A 20,749-nucleotide genomic window follows, 5' to 3' on the forward strand; every position below is an offset into this window, starting at 1 on the left:
TCAGGCTGGTTCTGCAGGCAAGGCAGCTTGGCAGACAGATGGCCCAAGGGCACCACCTGGTGGCCAGAAAATGTTGGTACACCCAGCTCTGAGGCTTCATAAGAAGCCACAGACCAGCAGACCTTGGTCATGACTCTGGAACTCAGGAAATAGGGCAGGAGAGTAAATGGCACCCTCTTAGAAGTAGGAGGGATTCTTCCAGGCTCCCAGAGGTCAGCAGTGCAGATGGGAGGCGCTGCAATCATTAAGCAACTGAGAAGAAAAGAACTATGGTTTGGGGTTGGTCAGGTCTGCATCTGAATCCCTATGAGTCCTTAATCTTACCTTGAGTTCCTCCTCTGTGCAGGAGGGCTACCTAGGATCATCTTACAGGGCAGCAGACCTCTCTGCATGAGCAAGCAGTCAAGGAAGAAGATGCTGGACAGGTGGCTGAGTCTACCCCAGTGGCGCCCAGCTCTTTGGGCCAGCTCTCAACTGTTGCTGCACATTTGGATCACCTGATGCTTAGGCAGTGCTTCTCAGAAGAAGCATCAGTATTGATAGGGACCTTGTCAGAAATTCTTGGGCCCCAAGCGGGGTGCTGTGGTATAAGCCTGTGATCCCTGTGAGTTAGGAGTCTGGGAGGAGTATTGCAAGTCTGAGGCCAGTCTCAACAACTTAGTGAGACCCTGCTTCAAAATTTTTAAATTAAAACGACCATAGATGTGGCTCAGTGGTAGAGCGCACCTGGGTTCAATCCTCAGTAACACACACACACACACACACACACAATTTCTCTGACTCCATACCCCAGATCCACTGAATCAGAAATCACAGGGGATGCTGATGAGCTGGAGTGTGAATACAATGTGCTCTGGTTCTGGGATCATTAGAAAGTACACCTCAGGGGCTCAAATGGCTTAAGATTAGAATCACCTGTGGACATTAAAAAACTGATGCCAGATCCCACCCCAGTGATCCTGGTTTAGTGGATCTGAAGGGGCAACCAGTCAACTCTAATGAGTTCAGATCCTCTGCACATACACTATGCCCTTCCCCAAAGAGCTGGGTCCTTGGAATACAGTGAGCTCCCTTCCTTAGGTTCCCCCACCCACCCATCTGCAGGTGGTCCAGGGAATAACCACAGTTATTCACATTTGGTGGGTGCTTAAGCTAGGACAGGTGTGGTGCCACGGGCACCATCTCATAAGAACCCAAAGACTTGTTATCATCTGGGTCTTACAGATGAAGAGAGAGGGAGCAGTCGTCACATTGCTACAAAATGGCAACGTCAGGATTCTGAACTAGTTCTTTCTGATCCCAGAGTTCACTACCTTCACTTCCTTGTTTTATAAAGGAGACACAGGGTGGCACCCTTCGCACTCATGGAACCTTTGCTTCAAAGCTGTGGATCTAGTCTCCAGATGAGATAGGTGGATCCTGGATCCCTGAGCAGGGTGCCACCTCAGCAAAGAATGCTACCCCTCTACTTACAAACTGAATGGGAATAGGGAGTAGAGGAATCCACTGAGGCACAGGTCACTTAGATTCCCAGGTGGCTTCTTGATACCCAGGATTGAAAGTGTGACGGATTTTGACCCTTGCCCACATCCAGGACACGTGTCTTCATTCCCTCCGAACAGCGCCCAGCCTGGGTCCTGGCACAGTTAACCTGGCTCAGAGAAGCGAGAAACAACAGGATCCACTCATGGAATAGACAAAATATACAGCCATTTTACTGCCAAAGATGCATTTTCCAAAAGCAAGAGATGCCATCTTGAAGATAAGAAAGCCTCTGGGGAGGGGAGTGGTGGAGCTTCAGTACGGCACAGCCACACGGGGCAACCCTTTGCGAGCTCGGATTCCCTGGGAGATCTTGTAGAGTTCCATCGCTGCCCGTGCATCTTCCACTGAGCTGTGTCCCATATGGTTGTTCTGAAGACAGAGGCACACAGTGAGGACTTGGGGTCCCAGTGTCACACCCCAACATCCCAATTCCTGGGGTGATCTGAGGTGAGTTTCCCTGAGCCTCTGACTCCCTGGGTTTGGAAGAGTGTCAGTGGATGACAGGAACTGGCCTGGCTTCACCCTCTGGGGTCACCGGGCACTAGGACCAGGCATTCCAAGACAAAACCCAGCATCCTGAGAATCAGGCTGTGCCCTACCACCTAACATCTGGTGGGGGAGAGGAGGCATCGGTGCAGGTGGGAGCCAGCTGAGTCTGGGGAACAACCAGGCTTCATGAGCCCAGGGACAAGCAGACAGAGCCTGAGACGGGGTTAGGGTCAGATTCAGACTGACAGCCATAGCGTTCGGCACTGGAGCAGGTACACAGAGATCCACAGAGTACACCTAATACCCACGTGTGGACGGCACCCCTCTGCCAGCCAGAGCCACCAGGGTTGGTCCTCGGGTGCCATGGAGCTAATGAGAAGCCCACCCCTGCTTCCAACCCAATTCCTGCAAGGAGAGGGAGGGCTCCGTGCTCCCACACCCAGCCAAGCAGTCTCCATTGCGGACTTGGTTCACACTCCATGCTCCTGTTCTCTGTGACTAAGACTCATCCAACTCTATCCACACCTGGTCTCCGGCCGGCCAGTCCCACCCTTCCTTCCTGCTCCCAGAGGACAGTTCTTCCTTCCACCCAGTGTTCCTCGCATTCTGGGCTGATGATTGGGCTCGGTGCCACCTCCCTTCCAACCAAGGGTGCCTCTGGGACAGAGCCTGGTCTTGCTCACCCCTGCGTCCCTTGCACCTGGCTCCATAAGAGCTGCTGACCTGGATGGAGGGCCCCAGGTGCACCGCTGGCTGTTAGCATCTGGAGGTCTCCCTGAGCCCCTCCCTCCAGGAATTCCCACCCCACATCCGCGTGGCTTCACCTGCTGGCTCTGCTGGGGCCAGCTTTGCCCACCAGCCAGAAAGGCTGGGGAATTGGAGCAATGCCTGATGGGAACTAGGGGGTAAGTACCTCAACTCCTGAACCCCACCTGGGGTACATCAGAGGTGCTGGCCTGACACCATTTCCCAGAGTTCTGTGGTGGCATAAGCTTCATTGCCCACAGGGCAATGGCTTGATTTGAACCAGCAAAAGCAAATGCCTGTTGGGTACCCCCCGCCCCTGCCTCATTCGCTCTCTCCCAGCACCTCCCGGGCCACCTCTCAAGTCAATCTCTGGCATCTCCATCCTTGCTTGCGGAAGCCCAAACGAAACACTCTCCCCCTCTCACAAGCACACACCTCTCAGGAGTAGAGGGAACAGAGTCTTGGGGGCAAATATTTGTACTGAAGCTGTCCTCGGGGTTGTGCACAAAGCCTGGAGGGAGGGGCCCGGCCCTTGGAGCAATGCCTCAGACAGGCTGCCTGGCTTGTCCTGGGTGGCCCCACCCTGAGGAGCAGGAGGAGTCCTCACCTGGATGAGCCTGTGGAGGAGACGTTCGCTCAGCACCCGCAGAGAGACCCGCATGCAGTGGTCCAGCTTGGCCTCGTGCCACAGCAGCCTGTCTGTGGATGTGTCATAGATGGCGTAGCTGCTCATGTCCTCCTTCAGGGCCTTGAAGTCATGCTTCAGGTCATGACCCACCACCAGCTTGCCTTTCAGGATCGACAGGATCTGCCCAGGAAGACACAAGCCTCACACTTATCCATCCTGGGTCCTCCAGGTAGATGGGGGACAACTGGCTACAGTTAGGGGGCTGGCAGGGAGCAGCCCCACCTCCACTTGCTGTGTGACCTTGGGCAAATCATCATCCCTCTCTGAGCTCAAACATATCTAGGAAGAGATTGGACCAGGTCCCTTGTTATATGCCATGCCAGGCAGTGCCAAAGGGACTTGTCCAGTGGCTCAGATGCATATGGGCAGTGGCTGGTACCTACTGTTTCCCATGTGCTGGCATATATCAAGATGCATCACTTAGACCACCTTTGTGTGTGTGTGTGTGTGTGTATGTGCACCCACTGGGGATGGAACCCAGAGGCAGTTTACCACAGAGCCACATCCCCAGTCCTTTTTTAAAATTATGAGACAGGGCCTCATTAAGTTGCTGAGGGTCTTACTAAATTGCTGAGGCTGACCCCTAACATTTGATCCTCCTGCCTCAGCCTCCTGGGTTGCTGGGATAACAGACAAGCACCACCATGCTCAACGGTCACATCTTTTGATATCCTCAACAACCCTACTGTGGCAGGTAGAATAATGGCCTCCCAAAGATAGGTATGCCCTAATCCCCAGAATCTGAAAATATGTTCCACAGGCAAAAGGAATTAAAATCATGGGTAGAACTTAGATCTCTAATCATATGACTTTAAAAAAAGGAAAACTTTTGAATTATCCAGGTGGGACCAACACAATGGAAAAGTCCTTATTGTGGAGGTCAGCGAGATTCCTTCTAAGAAGAACTCGCATGTTGCTGGCCTTGAGGATGGAGGAAGGTGTCAGGCAGCCTCTGGAAGCTGGAAAGGGCAAGCAAGTGGTTTCTCCCCCAGAGTCCTGAGGACTCCAGACCTGAGCACCTTAATTTTATCCCAGAGAAACCCACGTTGGACTTTGGAACTGCAAAACTGTGAGCTAATAAATTTGTGTTGTTTTGAACCATGAAGTTGATGGCTTTGTTCATCAGCCAGAGAAAGCTGCTCAGCCAGGAGGGGGTGCTGCATTTATCTGGATTTTACAAATGAAAAAACAAAAACAAAACAAACAAAGAATGGGAGCATAGGGATTTGAAGGCATTTGCCCAAAGTTCCTCTGATGATTTTTAAATTAGTTTAAACTCTCCTCTCAAAAAGATGAACTCTAAATCCCCTCACATCCAGCTGCCCATGTGACTTCTGCTCTGGAGCTGAAATCCTGAGGGCCTTTTTTTTTTCCCCCCAATTCTGTGAATTGACTCCAGGGGTGCTCTACCACTATGCTATGACCTCAGCCCTTTTTATTTATTGTTTTGAGTCAGGACCTCATTAAATTGCCCAGGCTGACCTTGAGCTTGTGATCCACTTGTTCCAGCCTCCCTAGTTGCTGGGATGACAAGCAGGCACCATCACTCCCAGCAGAATCTTGAGAGTAAGGAATGTAAGTTCAGCCACCCAGAAGCCACCATGCTAGAGACACCATGGATAGGGAGAGGCTACACAGAGACATGCCCAGGGAACCCCAGCATTGTTACCAGACAGTTCCCCTGAGCAAACTTTCCTGGGACTCCAGCCCCTGCCTTCACTATGCCATTCCTGCCCTGCTCTCCCCAGATTGATTGCAGGTGCATGAGAGAAATAAATATGGACACTGTTTGAACCACTCAGTGTTGGGTGACTTACTAAGCACCATTAGAGAACTAGCACAGTGCACAGCTAGATAGTGGCAGAACCAGGCACCTGCTTGTCACCGTCACAGTGAGAAGATCAAGCAGGCCTGCTCTAGGCCTCCAACAGCCCAGTGGCCCAGCTGCCAGGGCAGGGACGCCCTAAGAACACCCCAGTCCTGTCCTGTGCAAGTGTCCAAGCCTCTGCTCCAGCCTCCTCTCCCATGTGGACAGCCTGCAGGGCTCCAGCCACACCAGGTTGGCTGTCCAACGTGGCTGCATTGGAGAGGATGGCAAAGGGCACCTAAGAGCAGAAGGTGGCTGTGTCAACTGGGCTGAAGGGCAGCTCTGGCTCTTCAGGCCCAGTGTGGACAGTTCTATCACCTTTCATCTTTTCTCTGTATGGAGCCCCCCAGCTTAGCCTGTGCCCCAAGAAGGTACCTCGTGGCGTCTGACCTTCCCACCTCCTACTTCTCCTGGTAGCTGGCTAGTGACTGGGGACACCAAGGAGTTCCTTTATAAACATACTTTCTTGGTGACCACAGGAAGCCCAGGCTCAGACGGCTCATGACTTGTCTACAGTGACAATTAGAAGCAGGCCTGCCCATTTACTGTCACCAGCCCACTCTGCTGTTCACATGGCTCTGTTGGAGTCTCCTCTGAACAGAGGAGGAGACTTAACTCGGGGGACGGTGGAAAGTAGGCCAGAAGAACTAGGAACACTGCCCCTGGGCCATGCTGGTGCCGCTTCAACTGGAGAACTTGGGAGTCACCTGTGGATTGTCACTACAATAAAGTCTTCCCTTGGCTGCTGTAAGGGAGTGGCTTCGGGACCCTCATAGATACAGAACCTGAGGATGCTCAAGTCCCTTATTTAAAATGAGGCAGTGTTTGCAAACAGCCAACGCCACCCTCCCGTGTACGTGAAATTGCCTCTAAATCCTAACAGCTAATACAATGGAAATGCTGGGTCAAAAGTTGTCATGCTGGTCACTGGTCCCTGGTCCCTGGTCCCTGGTCCCTGGCCCCTGGCCCCTCAATGGCTTGACATGGGGAGCAACGCTGACAGGAGGCGCTGCTGAGCCCAGGTTCCCCGGAGCCCAGCGCTGGGCCCCGCCCCGGCCCCCCCCCGCCCCCCCCCCCGCCCCGGCCCCCCCCCCCGCCCCGGCCCCCCCCCCCCCCGCCCAGCCCCGGCCCCCCCCCCCGCCCAGCCCCCCCGGCCCCGCCCCGGGCCCCCGGCTCCGCCCCGGCCTCAGGCCCTTAGGATGCAGAGCCGCGGACTCTACAGCGCCTGCCCCGCCAGCGGCGAGCGGCGCCTTCCAACTCCAGAGCAAAATCTTCAGAACATAAAGCAAGAATACAGGGCTGGGGATGTGGCTCAAGCGGTAGCGTGCTCGCCTGCCATGTGTGCGGCCCCGGTTCGATCCTCAGCACCACATACAAACAAAGATGTTGTGTCTTCCGATGCAGCTTGCACTTTAGAAGGCCGGCCTCACTCACAGCACTGATGCCCAGGTCCTCCTGATGAAGACGGACCGGCCCAGCCCGCCTTTGCCCTTGACAACTTGTAATAATATGCGAGAGGCTTTTAAAAGACAAGGGAGATAAACGGGAGGAGTATGAGCAGATCCTCAATACCGAACTAGCAGGGCATGATCTGATTATGCAGAGACTCGGGTCTCTGAAGCTTTCTTGCATTATCTGCGCACCAGGTTTGACCTCAAGAGATGGCCCTGTACACTTTTTGCAACTGGCTTGATATCACATTTCAGCTCCAAAACTTTGCATCCTGAGAACACATGAACGTTTCTGAGGTCCATTTTATACAACTTGAAACATCTTTCTGGTTGCCACAAGCATATCTTTCTTTTCTGCTCATCCAATAAACAGCTGTGCCCTACTGGGACACAGTTTCCAAATAAAAATACCTGGAGCATCAGTTTAGCAAAATATGCCTTCAGTGGCACTCAACAAATGGAGTTCCCCCAAGCACAGTTCTGTAAGAAGTGTGTGTGAGAGAGAGTATGTATATGTGTGTATGTGTATTTTAAGTTTTTATTTGTATTGTGCAAAAAAATTTTGTTTTGATCTCCGGGATTCTGGCTGTGAATTTGATGCACAACAATTATGGTTAAAAACACTTGCTTGTAATTGGGAGTTCATAACCCACTTCAATCTAATGTATGAAATATGATATGTCAGGAGCTTTGTAATGTTGTGAACAACCAATAAAAAAAATAAATAAAAAAAATAAAAAAACACTTGCTTGTGGGGCTGGGGATATAGCTCAGTCAGTAGAGTGCTTGCCTGGTATGCACAAGGCCCTGGGTTCAATCCCCAGCAAAGAAAGGAAGAAAAACATTTGCTTGGTCTATAGACTAATCATTGAGGTTTCCTGATCATATAAGTTGTAACAGTGGATTATTTATGTGTAGGTATTATTGTTAAATACAGGGACTGTTTCCAGGCATAGAATATAAATCCTAAGTTAGGATGGACATTAGATGTGATTATGATAATATAGCAAAGGTCTGCAGTCCTAGATCTACAAATGTGAGGTAAGAAATTAGAACAAGAGACAGGCCATTGGCACATGGACTCTACCTAGTCATGTTAGAAAAAAAAAAATCTTGACTCCAATCCTTAAATACCTCGTGGAGTCGGCGCTCACCTCATTCATATAATCAAAGAGCTCCCTGAACACTGAGCCTCTAAAGGGAGACAAGTCTCTCCTGGAGCAGAAGCACTGGGGTTTGCTCAGGAGCAGAGTATATGTGAGCAAGGGACTGGGCCAGGCCCTAGCAGCACTGACACTTGGGAGGAACCACTTCATCTTTGTATTAGTTATTAAAAATACAATTAAAATTCTTTGGTCAGTTCCCCCAAATTCTTCTGAGGTGTCCATGTTCAACTGCTTGAGCTTTGTTTTGGCAACCCCACACCCGAAGTTACTTATAGGCTGTTCTTCACCTTGTTTCTAAGGCTGCAGAGCAGAAAGTAGCCCCTGTTTTGAGGAGGAGGAGTTAAGTAAACATTTATTTTTTGACTGTGACTTGTTCAGGACCACATTTTACAAAATGCCTTATTTCCTTATTATTATTTCTGGAAAGGAAAGTTCTATTAAAATCGTTTTAGTTTGAACATGGAATCATTTTTTTAAATTATGGCTTATTTTGAAAATTTTTGAGTTTAATTCAAAAGTATGCCAGTACCTTCCAAAGTAAGGTAATATTCAGAGACAGTTGTTCTGATCATATGGCTTAGAGAAATTTCTGGAATATTCACATTTAAAGATTCCTTATTAATGAATGACTGACTTAAATCTAACCAAAAACTGCAACATTATTCCTTGCACATTTTCATTCTATAGTGTTAACAAGCTTAGTTGCAAATAAAATATTTAAGCTATTTTTTAAAAAATGTTGTCATGCCATATTGTTAGGCAAGCAGGACAAGAAGAATGAGTCTGTTCAGGTTCAGTACAGACACTATTTTTTTTTCCCAATTATTTTCCATGCATGGTTGGTTGAGTCCACAGGCGTGGCACCGGGAGCAGAGGGCCCACTGCACAGGCTGAGGTTCAGGGGGTCTGGGCAGGGCCCGGATTCTGCACGTCTAACCAGCCAGATATGGTCTGGAGGTCATCGTGAGGCTCTCAAAGACGACTCGGGGACCCATAAGACCTCAAAGCAGCGCTGGAGGGGAATCCTGTGGGGGGAATGGGGCGGCACCGGAATCCGGAATCCGCAGAGGGGGATGCTGCCGGCTGAGGTCACTGCTTTTGCTTGCTGACATCCTTTATGTTGCTGAACAATGTGGCCTGTTTTCCCGTCTAGCAGCTTGGCTCAGGCCCAGTTCACACAAAGCCCCGAAGGAAATCGTCTCCATCCCAGAGACAGCTACAGCCGGTCCCAGACATAAGAGGACCAAGTCATGGTGATGTGGATTCCTGGGAAATTCATCACTTCCTGGACCCAGAGTCCCCCCGGGTTGGGCTTGAGGGGGGGGTTCCCTGGCACCACGGGACTCATCATGAGGGGTGTATATCCAAGCCACAAAATAAGAGGGGGGAGATAAGCAGAAGAAGGAAGAAAAAGAAGGAGAAGAAAACAGTCTAGCTGTTAGAGAGATACCTATGATTCTCCGCACAACCATGCTGGGACCTGGTCAGGGACAGAGGGCCAGACTTGCTGTGTGGCTTCAGGATGTTAGGAACCCTCTCTGGTCCTCAGATTTTCCATTTGTAAGCAACCAGGGTTCTGTGATTTCCTGAGGCTGGACTAGGGAGGGATGAGGTGAGGTGACCAGCTAGAGCCGAGGGAAGGATTGGGGGAGGGGTCGACCAGGAGGTGGGACCTGTCACAAGGCAGGCATGCCAGACTTTACTGCCAAACACAGGGAGTGGAGACTCTCAAATTCCTGGAAAGAACTGAAGTGCAGTGGGGTAAGGGACATTTGTTGATCTCTTCTTATCAGCCAGGCACTGTGTCAGTGCTTTGCTTAACTAACCACAAGCGTCCTCAGCAAGATTATTCTTCATTCCAGGAAGGAGGTGAGGATCAGAGAAGTTAAGGGGCTTGTCCAAGTGACACAGCTTATAAGTGGAAAGCTGAGATGCAGTATCTGAATCCACCTAACACTGTCATTTTTATTGTCATTGTTATTATTACCACTACTGAGTGCTTTGGGACAAAGAGCACATCCAGGCCCATAATGGCATTCACTGAGGATTTCTGGAATCAGGAATAACAGCCCCCATGAGACAGGGCTTGCCTGTCATCTGACCCAGTGGCGACAGGGTGCAGAGGGGTGTATATCCAAGCCACATGGCCGGGGAGTGATCTGCCTTATACTCCCTCTGTGGTTCCATGCTCCTTCCAAGCATTCCCCAGGCGGGCCTGACCCAAGCCATCCCAATCGCTGGGCCACACTGTCTGCATCACCGTCCCTGGGGAAGGGTTGGTGGCTGCCGTTCCAGGGGGTTCTTCCTACTGCCAAGTCTGGCAATCTTTGCAGACCAGTGTGGAGACCTCTGCAGGAGCCTGTGGGCTCTTGGAGACTCAGCCTTCCCGTCAGCCTTCCCGTGTCCATTCATGCTCTCCTGGCTGCCAGGAGAGCTGGCCTAGGGGGACCCCGTGCCCCTCTTTCCTTGTTTCCTGCCAAGCTGCTCAGTTCCCCTGCCCTCAGTTCGTGCCACTTACCCTGGGGTCAACCTGGACAATAAGGTCTTCTTCCTCCATCTACCAAGAGACCCAGCAGGTGGCAGAGCCCCAGCAGGACACCCTGACCCGTGCAAAAGTCACTGTTACTGAGCTCACTCCCCCTTCACAAGCCACCAAGTCCTCCCCTTGTGAGATTCCCTCCTAAGCCACAGGGGAAGTGCTGCTCATCATGCCCGGTTGGCATAAAAAGTATTAAATCACTTTTGTGCATTACAATCTATTAAAAGTTACTGTTAGATAATGCTGAGCACAGTGGAATATGCCTGTAATCCCAGCTACTTGAGAGGCTGAGGCAAGAGGATCACAAATTCGAGGCCAGCCTCAACAATTTAGCAAGACCCTCAAGCAACTCAATGAGACACTGTTTCAAAATAAAAAATTTAAAAAGCTGGGATAGAGTTCAGTGATAGAACACCGCTGGGTTCCATCCCCAGTACTGGAAAAATAAAAATGAAAAATTACTGTTAGTTTAAAAGAACAAGATTTGTGGTTCTTGTTTCCAATACAAGTGTGTTCAAAATCCAGAGTGGATTTTACACTTACAGCACATCTCAGTTCAGACCAGCCAAACATCAGGTGCTCACCGGCCACATGGGCGGCTGCTCTGGCCATCAGTGCAGCTCTGGAGGACAAAGCCTGAGCTGTTCTCTCTCCTTCCTTCCTCTCTCCCTCCTTCCCTCCCTCCTGTCTTCCTTCCTTCCCTCTCTCTCTCTCTCTCTCTCTCTCTCTCTCTCTCTCTCTTTCATATGTACAGATTTTTGTCCTGTCATTATTCCCTAAACAAAACAACTATTTACATAGCATTTACATTGCATGAGGTAATTAAGTATTTTAGAAATTATTTAAAGTATACAAGAGGATGTATGTAGGTTATATGCCAATAGCATGCCATTTTGTTATCATTTTGATTGATTTTACCCTTTTATTTTATTTTTTGCAGTACTGGGAATTGAAATCAGAGGTGCTCTACCACTTAGCTAAATCCCCAGTCCTTTTTTGAATCAAGGTCTCACTATGCTGTTGAGGCTAGCCTCAAACTGCAATCCTCCTGCCTCAGCCTCTCAAGTCACTGGGATTATAGGCGTGTGCTAACTCACCTGGCTATTGTGCCACTGTTTACAAGGGACTTGAATATTTGTAGAATTTGCTATCCTTCAGGATCCTAAAACCAATCTCCTATATATACTGAGGCATGACTATATGATTACCTTCATTTTCCAAATGAAAACCAGATAGGGTGAGAATAAGTATTTTACCCAATATCTCACAGCTTGTAATAGGGACTTCAGGACTGAGCCCTGCACTCCACTGAGTTCTCTAAAACGACAATCTGAGTTTTAAATCTTGACCAGCTCTTGCACATTCTAGCTATCTGATCTTGTGCAAACTACTTAGTGTAATGGGCTGCAGTGTGTCTTCTGCCACCAACTTTATGTTGAAATCCTAACCCCCAAAACCTCAGAATGTGACTTGTTTGGAAACAGGGTTTAGGTGTCCACCAAAAGCTCACGTGTAAGACAATGCAAGAAGGTTTAGAGATGAAAGGTTTGGATTAAAAAGTCTCAGCCTAATCCATGCATTTAATCCCGATAGGGTGGTAACTGTAGGCAGACAGGGTGAGGCTGGAGGAGGAGCGCCTTGGAGGGTATGCCTTGGGGTCCATATTTTGTCGATGGTGAGAGGACTCTCTCTCTGCTTCCTTGTGTAGTTCCCAGCTGCTTTCCTCCTCCATGCTTTCCTGCCATTATGTTCTGCCTCAACTCAGGCCCCAACGAATGGAGTTGGCCATTTATGAACTGAGACCTCTGAAACTGTGAGCCCAAATAAACTTTTCCTCCTCTAAAATTGTTCTTGTTGGGTCTTTTGGTTGCAGCAACAAAAAAGCTGACTACAACAAGTGTCGTGGCAGATAGACAGTTGTCCCTCAGTATCTAGGAGGATTGGTTCCAGAACCCTCTGTTGATACCAAAATCTGCAGAGGCTCCAGTCCTTTATAGAAAATGGCGTAGTATTTGCACACCTCCTACACACATCCTCCTGTAGACTGTAAGTCATCTCTGGATTTCAATAACACCTAATACAATGTAAATGCTACGTCAACAATTGTTGCGTTGCTTAGAGAAAAGTGACAAGGAAAAAAGACTGTTTACAGTTTTTACACTGCTTACAATGTTTACAGACTGATGCAGTTTCTTTTCAGATGTTTTCTTCTAATACCTGTGTTTGGTGGAATCCACAGATACAGAACCTGCCTATATGGAGAGCTGACTGTAACTAGATTACTTAGGATAAGGTCATGCCAGAGTAGGTGGGCTCCTAATGCAGTGTGACAGGAATCCTTTAAAAAGAGGAATTTAAACAGGGAAAAATGCACAAGGAAAATGCCACATGAACCCAAAGGCAGAGCCGGACACAGTGATGCAGGGCCTGCAATCCCAGCAAAGTGGGAGGCTGACACAGGAGGATCGCAAGTTTGAGGCCAGTCTGGTCAACTTAGTGAGGCCCTGCCTCAAAACAAAAAATAAAAAGGCTGAGCATGTGCAGCTCAGAGATAGAACGCCCCTGGGTTCAATTCCTAGTATTAAAACTCAAAAACAAACAAACAACACGATGGCAGAGGTCCTGTGATATTTCTACAAATCAAAGATTGCCAATACCACCAGTGAGGAAGAGAACCATAGTAGATTTTCCATTGTAGCCTTCACCTTGACTTTAGACTTGTAGCCTCCAGAACTCTGAGACAATAAATTTCTGTTGTTTAAGCCACTCAGTTTGTGATGCTTTGTTACAGTGTAGCCCTAGCAAATTAATATGCTTAGTTTAAGCAAACCTTAGTTTCCCCATCTGTCAGGAGCCACTCTGGACAGGAACTATGTACGCACCTCTAAGTCCTGAGTAAAGAGGTACTGAACTGGTATTGCACACATTGCAATGCTTTTGGACCTTACTTCTGCCCAGATAAGAGAGGTGCAGCTCCAAGAGTGGGCGTCACCCAATGGGGTTGGATTACACCCACTTGTTTGTTGTAACCCTACCCCTTGCCTCATTTAAATGGCTCCTCCCCGATAAACCTGGGTTTGAGGTGTGCTCCCTCTCTTTCTTGCCTGCCTTGCCCTCCTTGTGGGAGCTGTGGCTGAGGTGTGGTCACTGAGCCCAAAGAAAAGATGCTTTCTGTGTCTGTGTCTTGTAGTCAGCCCAAATTCACTTGGAGTGACCCTGACGGGTTTAGTTGTGTGTCCCAACAAATGGTGGCCCATATAGGAAATCTAATATGAATTTTGAGAACGGTTGGTTTGTTTTTTCTCTCTCTCTCTCCAGTAGTGAGGCCGCATATAGATTTTTAAAATATTGTGGGTTGATTTCTAAAAGGGGAGAATTAGAAGAAAGTCAGCAAATTTTTTGTTCTTAGAAAGAGAATAAATTTTTATTTAGCAATTCTAGAGACCATAAATAAATGTAAAAAATTATTAAGATGATTAATGGGATATGCTGCTAAATTCAGTCTTCTCCCATGGGAAAAGTGCTTTTGTGGGTTTTTAAAATTGTTTTTGTGAATTTTTATATTTTAAAATATTAGATAAAGATTTTTAGGGTTATATGCTAGGAATCTTCACTTGGAGAGTGAGAGAAAAGAAGGAAAAAAAATTGTGAGACTTGATACAGGGGATACTTTTCCTATAGAAAAGTGAATTTTATTTTTCTCGTTTTTAAAAAATACTAGGGGGTGCTGGGGCTGGGGCTGAAGGGTAGAGGACTCGCCTAGCACATGTGAGGCCCTGGGTTCGATCCTCAGCACCACATAAAAATAAATAAAATAAAGGTATTGTGCCCAACTACAACTAAAAAATAACATTTAAAAAAATACTTGGAGAATTTATACTGAACCTTTCCATGCATTCGTATCCTACCGGGATCAAAATGACTTGTGACCCAACTGTTGTTCTGGGACTGATGCAAGACTGGCTGCTGTTCCCTATAGGGTCTGTAACAAGACCCACCACCAGCAATATTCTGCCCTTTAAAAACCCTAATTTGACGAGTACGGTCTGCCCTGGGGCCCCCAGCTCCGGCGTCTGCAGAGCGGCTTATTTGGGGGTTGAAGGATTTTTGAGATGCTAGCAGGACTACGCACTGCTCGGGGAGGATGCCCGCTTACCCTGGCCCCGGGTTCCTGGAGCCAGATGCTTGCCCCAGGCGATGGATGACAATTTGCTGGTTGTGACCCCACAAGTGGAGGGCCACCTGTCCACAATGTACTTGCAGAGGGACCCCAGTGGCCACAGGAAGGCAGAGGACAGCTCACTGCTGGGGCGGTCATTCCCCTGGGCACAGCCATGCCCCCCCTCCCTGGGCGCAAGCCCTGCTCCAGCAGGACCAACACAAGCATGTGGGACACAGGCGCAGACAATGGCCAAGGGCCACACCAGCCTGAGCTGCCCCGCAGCAGCAGCCACAGGCTTCACTCTTGTTTCTGGGCCAAGCCCGGCTTCCGCCTCAACCTGGCTGGCCTGAGAACCCGACAGCGGGGCCATCCTCTCAACCTCCACGGCCTGGGGGACTGGCCAAGTGCCCACACAATGTGGTTGCAGGGAGATTTGGAATGGATGTGCGAACAGACAGGCCAACAGGGGGGACTCTCGCCTGGAGGCTGATTCCACGATTCTACACATAGAAATTCTCAAGCCACATGGAGAGAGCAACATGGCAGATGAGTCCCACCTTCCGCATTTTTCCTGGGCTTCCCATTGGTTCTTCCACTGTCACTCAACGGGGCTTTCAGCCTGGCCGCCCAACTGTTAACCTGCACTTCCTGTTTCACACAGGCCGCTGCCTGAGCTGCACGTCGCCTGCGTGTATATCCAAATATAACTGGTCAAAATCTTTCCCCCATAGATCTTCAATACTAACAAAATACTTCCTTTCCAGGTACAATTAGATTTGACAAACTTCTTTATTGCAGCCATCAGCCTGACTGCTCTCAAAGCTAAAGAATCTGATTTTTTTTTAATCCTTCAACAGGTTCCTTTAAATTCCTTCCTTTTCGTCTCTACGGTTGTGTTACCAAAAAATGTTACCTTGACAAAAGTTGTATTACATATGCTTCTTTGTATTTTGCTTTTATTTTTGGACATTATGAGGATACATTTTGCTCATCACAGGAACAAAAGCCTGCAACCTGAGACAATTTTCTCACAATGTTCCCATAATGACCAAAAAATCCTTATCCTTCTCATTTCTGACTATATAAATATAAAAAATAAATAAAATTACACAAGGATCTTATTTTCACTAAATCATGTGATGTCGTAGAGATAAAAAATGCACTCTTGATCCAAAATAAGTTAAAATGGATCCAAATATTTTGAGAACCATATGGTTTCATAATTATAAACTGTACCTTTATTCTTTTTTTTTTAGAAAGAATTTTAATATTTATTTTTTGGTTATCGGCGGACACAAGGGCGCGATACCGCTTGAGCCACATCCCCAGCCCCCCTAAAAGACTCTTAAATGTGAGAACTAAGAGAAAGGATGATCAAATATCCTGTAACCTATAAAAAATACAACTTGCCTAATTTTATCACTAGTTATGATAGAGGAAAAGGGCATTGATCCTTCATCAACGTTCCTTTGTCCTATTGCCAGCTGACACGCTGAAGTTAACATTCATGCTTTGAAACAGGTGCATGCCAATTTACCAGACCTGGACAAGCTCTTGATCTCATGATCCTTGAAGGGGCTACTTTGAATATTATTCCTTTTTTCTACGATTACAGCCTTTGTGGCTATGTCTTAAAACTTACAACATGTGAATTTTCTTAATAATTTGACTTAAACTACTTCCAAGATCCTTCACAGTCTGGTAAGTGCTGATGAAAGAATTGGAACTAAGTCGGACACTCTAGAAGCCACTATAATGAATAATGCAAATGAGCCCTCTGCTTATGGTTTGAGGAAAGGCTTAAATGTCATGCCAATTAAATATGTCTGTGTTACTATGGCCAAACACAATGGTCCCAATAAAATTAGGAAAACACTAAGAATCTTCTGATGAGTGTTTGGCAGAGTAATATGATAACATGAATCTTTCAAAGCTAATTAAATGACTTTAATCCTAAAAATATGTTGAAACATTCTATATGATGTTATTGGAATGATATGTTTTCTACTAATTCCCTTTGTGTCTCAATAGTAGGTCATGACAACCTCGAACCAAGAATCCAGTGACTTGAAGATATAATTCTCCAATTTCCCTTTTATATTAAGAAAGGGGGGATATGTTGGGAGCCACTCTGGACAGGAGCTAAGTACACACCTCTAAGTTCCGAGTAAAGAGGTACTGAACTGGTATTGCACCCATTGCAATGCGTTTGGGCCTTACCTCTGCTCAGATAAGAGAGATGCAGCTCCAGGAGTGGGCATCACCCAATGGGGTTGGATTACACCCACTTGTTTGTTGTAACCCTACCCCTTGCCTCATTTGAATGGCTCCTCCCCAATAAAACTGAGGTTTGAGGTGTGCTCCCTCTCTTTCTTGCTTGCCTTGCCCTCCTTGAGGGAGCTCTGACTGAGGAGTGGTCACTGAACCCAAAGAAAAGTTACTTTCTGTGTCTGTGTCTTTATCTAGTCAGCCCAAATTCACTTGGAGTGACCCTGATTCCATTTAGTTGTGTGTTGAGACACCCATCTATTATTATAAGGGAATAAAAAGTTAAACAATCATAATAGCTAACATTTTTTTAGTAGAGTTTGCCCTTGTTATCCAAGAGGCAATGATTCCAGGACCCTCTCTAGATACCAAAATCCACAGAAGCTCAAGTTCCTTATGTAAAATGGTGTCATATTTACATGTAATCTATACATATCATCACACGCCCTTGAAATCATCTCTAATAGCTTATGATACCTAATACAATGTAAATGCTGTTGATAGTTGTCATACTGTATTGTTCAGGGAATAAGGACCAAAAAAGTGTCTATATTTGTTCAGTACACTTACAATTTTCTTTCCAAAATTTTCAATCCATGGTTTGTTGAATCCACCAATGTGGAATCTACAGATACTGAGAACCAAGTGGACTCACTTGGGCACTTGTCTTCATCACAACCCATGATGCTGCTACTATTATCACCCCCAATGCCTTTTAGGAATGAGGGAAGTGGGTACAGAGAGGATGAATAACTTGCCCATGGTCACTCTTACCTGGTAAGCAACAGAGCTGGGATTCAAATTGGCCCTCTGAACTCTGGAATTGTTAATGGCTGAAAGCCCACCTGGCAGGACTGGTGGTGCAGTGAAGCTTGCTGAGGGTGACTGCAGGAGAGCACCCAGCGCATAGCGAGTGTTCAGTAAATAGTAGTTACTGTGATCTTATCTCCAGTGCCCAAAACCTGGCATGCACTGCATGTGTGCAGTTGAGATAAACCTCAGTCAAGTGTTCCTGGATTCCCCCAAGCCCCACAGATGCTGATGAGCTCACTTGCCCTGGGGAAACTCCTACACTGGTTAAGTTTTATTTTCCCTTTAGTAATTCAGAGAGCACAGTCATTCCTGGAAAAGCTATTACCACTAACTAAAGGGCAAGAGGGTGGGAAATCTTGGGACCACAAACTTGAGCTTCAAACTTAGTGGACAGTCTGTGGTGGGCCACAGTGTTGCATCAGGAGCAAGACCCCTCTCAGCCCAGGGAGCTCCGATCTCTTCTCCAAAACAGGCTCAACACAGGAGCCTATGCAGCCATCCAGGGCTCATCCGTGGCAGCCTGGCATAGAGTAAAGAATGGGGAATATAGCCAGGTCATTGTGTAGGGAATGTCAGGTGGGACTCAGTTTCCATATCACAAGACTAGGAAGTGGAACCAGATGTGAGCAGCTCCCAGATGTGAGTCTAAGGTTCTCTGTTGGTTGGAAACTTGTCAAGACTAGGATGGAGACCCCTCCCAAGTTTGTCTACTCAGCAATGTGGGGAATCCTTCGTGGTGGGGTCACAGACTACAGATGCCAGGGGAGGAGCTAGGGAAGTGGGATGGGGTTGCAGACACTTGGTTTGGCTGGCTCCTAGCCATTCACTCACCTCTTTTCTGGCCTCGGCAAACGGGGTGGCCCTTGCCATGTTCTGAGGTGTGATCCCGCTGACCCGGGTTCTGTAATCTGTGATCTCTCCCTCTGGCTGGATGAACTTGTCATACAGCACAACGCCATAGAAGTTCACAAGGCTGCAGCGAGCCAGGCCACTCTCCCGGTGAGGACCCAGCCCCACCATCTCACAGTCCATGGCCACGACCTCGGGGCTGCCTGCCATGCTCCGTGGGGTCTCTCAGATGTGCTAAAGGGGCAGGAGTATGGAAGAGCTATCACATGGGGCCAACAAGTCTCCTGGTGTCCTAGGCCACCACCCAGCTGGCCTGTACCATCTGCCCTGCCCTATCTCCACAGCTACCTGGCAACAGAGGAAGCTGGCCTCTTGCCACCCTGTCCAGATCCCCTGGCCTGCGGGTCCCAGGCCCCTATCTTGCCCAAGAGGCTGGGAACTAGAAGGCCCCCTCTCACCACCTCCCAGGCCACTGTGGCTGCTCAGTGTCCCCTTCTTACCTGCCTGCCTCTCCACCCTCCGCTCACGTCTGCCTCTCTGCTGCCACTTCGCAGCTACTACGGTTGCTCTGAACGGTGACTCATCTCCAACTCCAAGCAGGGCATCCCGACCCGTTTCAGTTTCTAGTGTTATCAAGGGAAGTCAGGGGCGGGAGGCGGCATGTGGGCTGGGCCGCTCCTTCTCTTCAGCTGCTGGCAGGTGGGGAGCTGGCAGACTGAGTCAGGGCTGGTCGATCTGGACGTTGTCCCTCCTCTGCCCCTGCCCTCCCCCTCTCAGATGACGCATCTGACGTGCATGGAGTGGATTGCAACATCTTTCTTTGCTTTCTCACCCTCCACCCAGAAAATAAACATCCCCAGCATTGGAGCCTGGGGAATGTCCCGCAACTTCTGGGGCCCGTTACCAGAATGATATTCTGTTGGTCTTTTATGAGGGCAGGGCAAGCTGTTCTTGAGTTGCGGAGGCCACTACTTGGGAAGGGTGGGAGGAGGTAGGGGTGGAAAGGGGCTAGTCCCCATCCCTGACCAGGGAACGCAAGGAAGCAGCATTGGGACTCCATTGGTTCAGGAGTGCTTCTGTCCACTCTGTCTTCAGCTGGGTTGATGTTGTTTGAGGACCAGAAGCAGGCATCGAGGGAGTACCACCAGCCCAGCCAGGCTTCTTTGGAGCCACACTCATCCAGGCCAGAACATCTAATTCTTACAGGAGTGCCTGACATGTAAAGAGCACTCTGTATTTACTGAATAAATGAATGAGCTACAACTGGGTCCAAAACTCAAGTTTGTTTTGTTTTGTTTTGTTTTGTTTGCTTGTTTCTTTGCGGTACTGGAGATTGAACCCAGGGGTGCTTTACCACTGAGTTACATGCCCAGCCCTTGGTTTATTTTTTATTTTATTTTGAGACAGGCTCTTGCTAAATTGTTGAGGCTGTATTCAAACTTGCAAGCCTCCTTGCCTCAGCCTTCAGAGTGCCTAGGATTACAGGTGTGCACCACTGCACCCAACGTCAGACTCAGTTTTCCATGAGAAACACACGCATTGCACCATATACTATGGTGTGACTTATTAGAGCCACCATGCTCACCTCCTACCTCACATCTATACAGAATAAACACCCATCAGTCTGATCTGGTTGCTCTCATTTTCACAAAGATTTGTGATTTGTAAGGGGACTTCCCTAGTTTCATGGTGTTTTTTTTTTTTTTTAACCAAGCCAGATGTCTGACTTAGACTTCAAAAATAAACCAAATAGGAAGTATGTCTCAATGATACAGCATTGTTTCTGTTTGTTGCGCTGTTGATTCAAGTCTGAACCAAAAAAAAGTACTTTTGGTTCCCATCTGAGTGAGCAACTCTTGCTTGGATTCAGTTTGGGGACTTTCTGCTTTTCAAAGGCATAAAGGTTGTTATGCTGATTTAGGGAGAAGTGAAGCGGCATAAACAGGAGACAAAACTCTTGTTACTTTATAAGAATGTGCATTTAAAACGTAACCCCTGCCAGCTGTGGTGGCTCAGCCTGTAATCCCAGAGACTCCTGTGGCTGAGGCAGAAGGATCACAAGTTCAAGCCCAGGCAATTTAGTGAGACCCTTTCTCAAAATAAAAAATAAAAAGGGCTGGGAATGTAGCTCAGTGATAAATGAAGGATATGAAAAACAACAACCC

General features: G+C 48.1%; 1 protein-coding gene across 2 annotated transcripts in view; it reads right to left on the reverse strand.

Annotated features, from left to right (window-relative positions):
- Window positions 1-1,693: 1,693 nt before the first annotated feature.
- Window positions 1,694-20,749, reverse strand: part of Isg20 (interferon stimulated exonuclease gene 20) — a 33,553-nt gene continuing 14,497 nt past the window's right edge. Inside the window, exons 1-4 of one of the 2 annotated variants that reach the window (XM_005320123.5) lie at window positions 19,085-20,255; window positions 18,567-18,818; window positions 3,389-3,589; window positions 1,694-1,914 (exon numbers count right to left, since the gene is read on the reverse strand). In XM_005320123.5, coding sequence (XP_005320180.1) covers window positions 1,798-1,914; window positions 3,389-3,589; window positions 18,567-18,794 — 546 coding nt within the window. In that variant the 5' untranslated portion in view covers window positions 18,795-18,818; window positions 19,085-20,255 and the 3' untranslated portion in view covers window positions 1,694-1,797. Of the gene's footprint in view, window positions 1,915-3,388; window positions 3,590-18,566; window positions 18,819-19,084; window positions 20,256-20,749 lie in introns of those variants that run through there. The other variant, XM_078051191.1, reaches the window with a different exon arrangement.

Source organism: Ictidomys tridecemlineatus, chromosome 5, assembly GCF_052094955.1.
Source record: "Ictidomys tridecemlineatus isolate mIctTri1 chromosome 5, mIctTri1.hap1, whole genome shotgun sequence".
NCBI classification, from domain to species: domain Eukaryota; kingdom Metazoa; phylum Chordata; class Mammalia; order Rodentia; family Sciuridae; genus Ictidomys; species Ictidomys tridecemlineatus.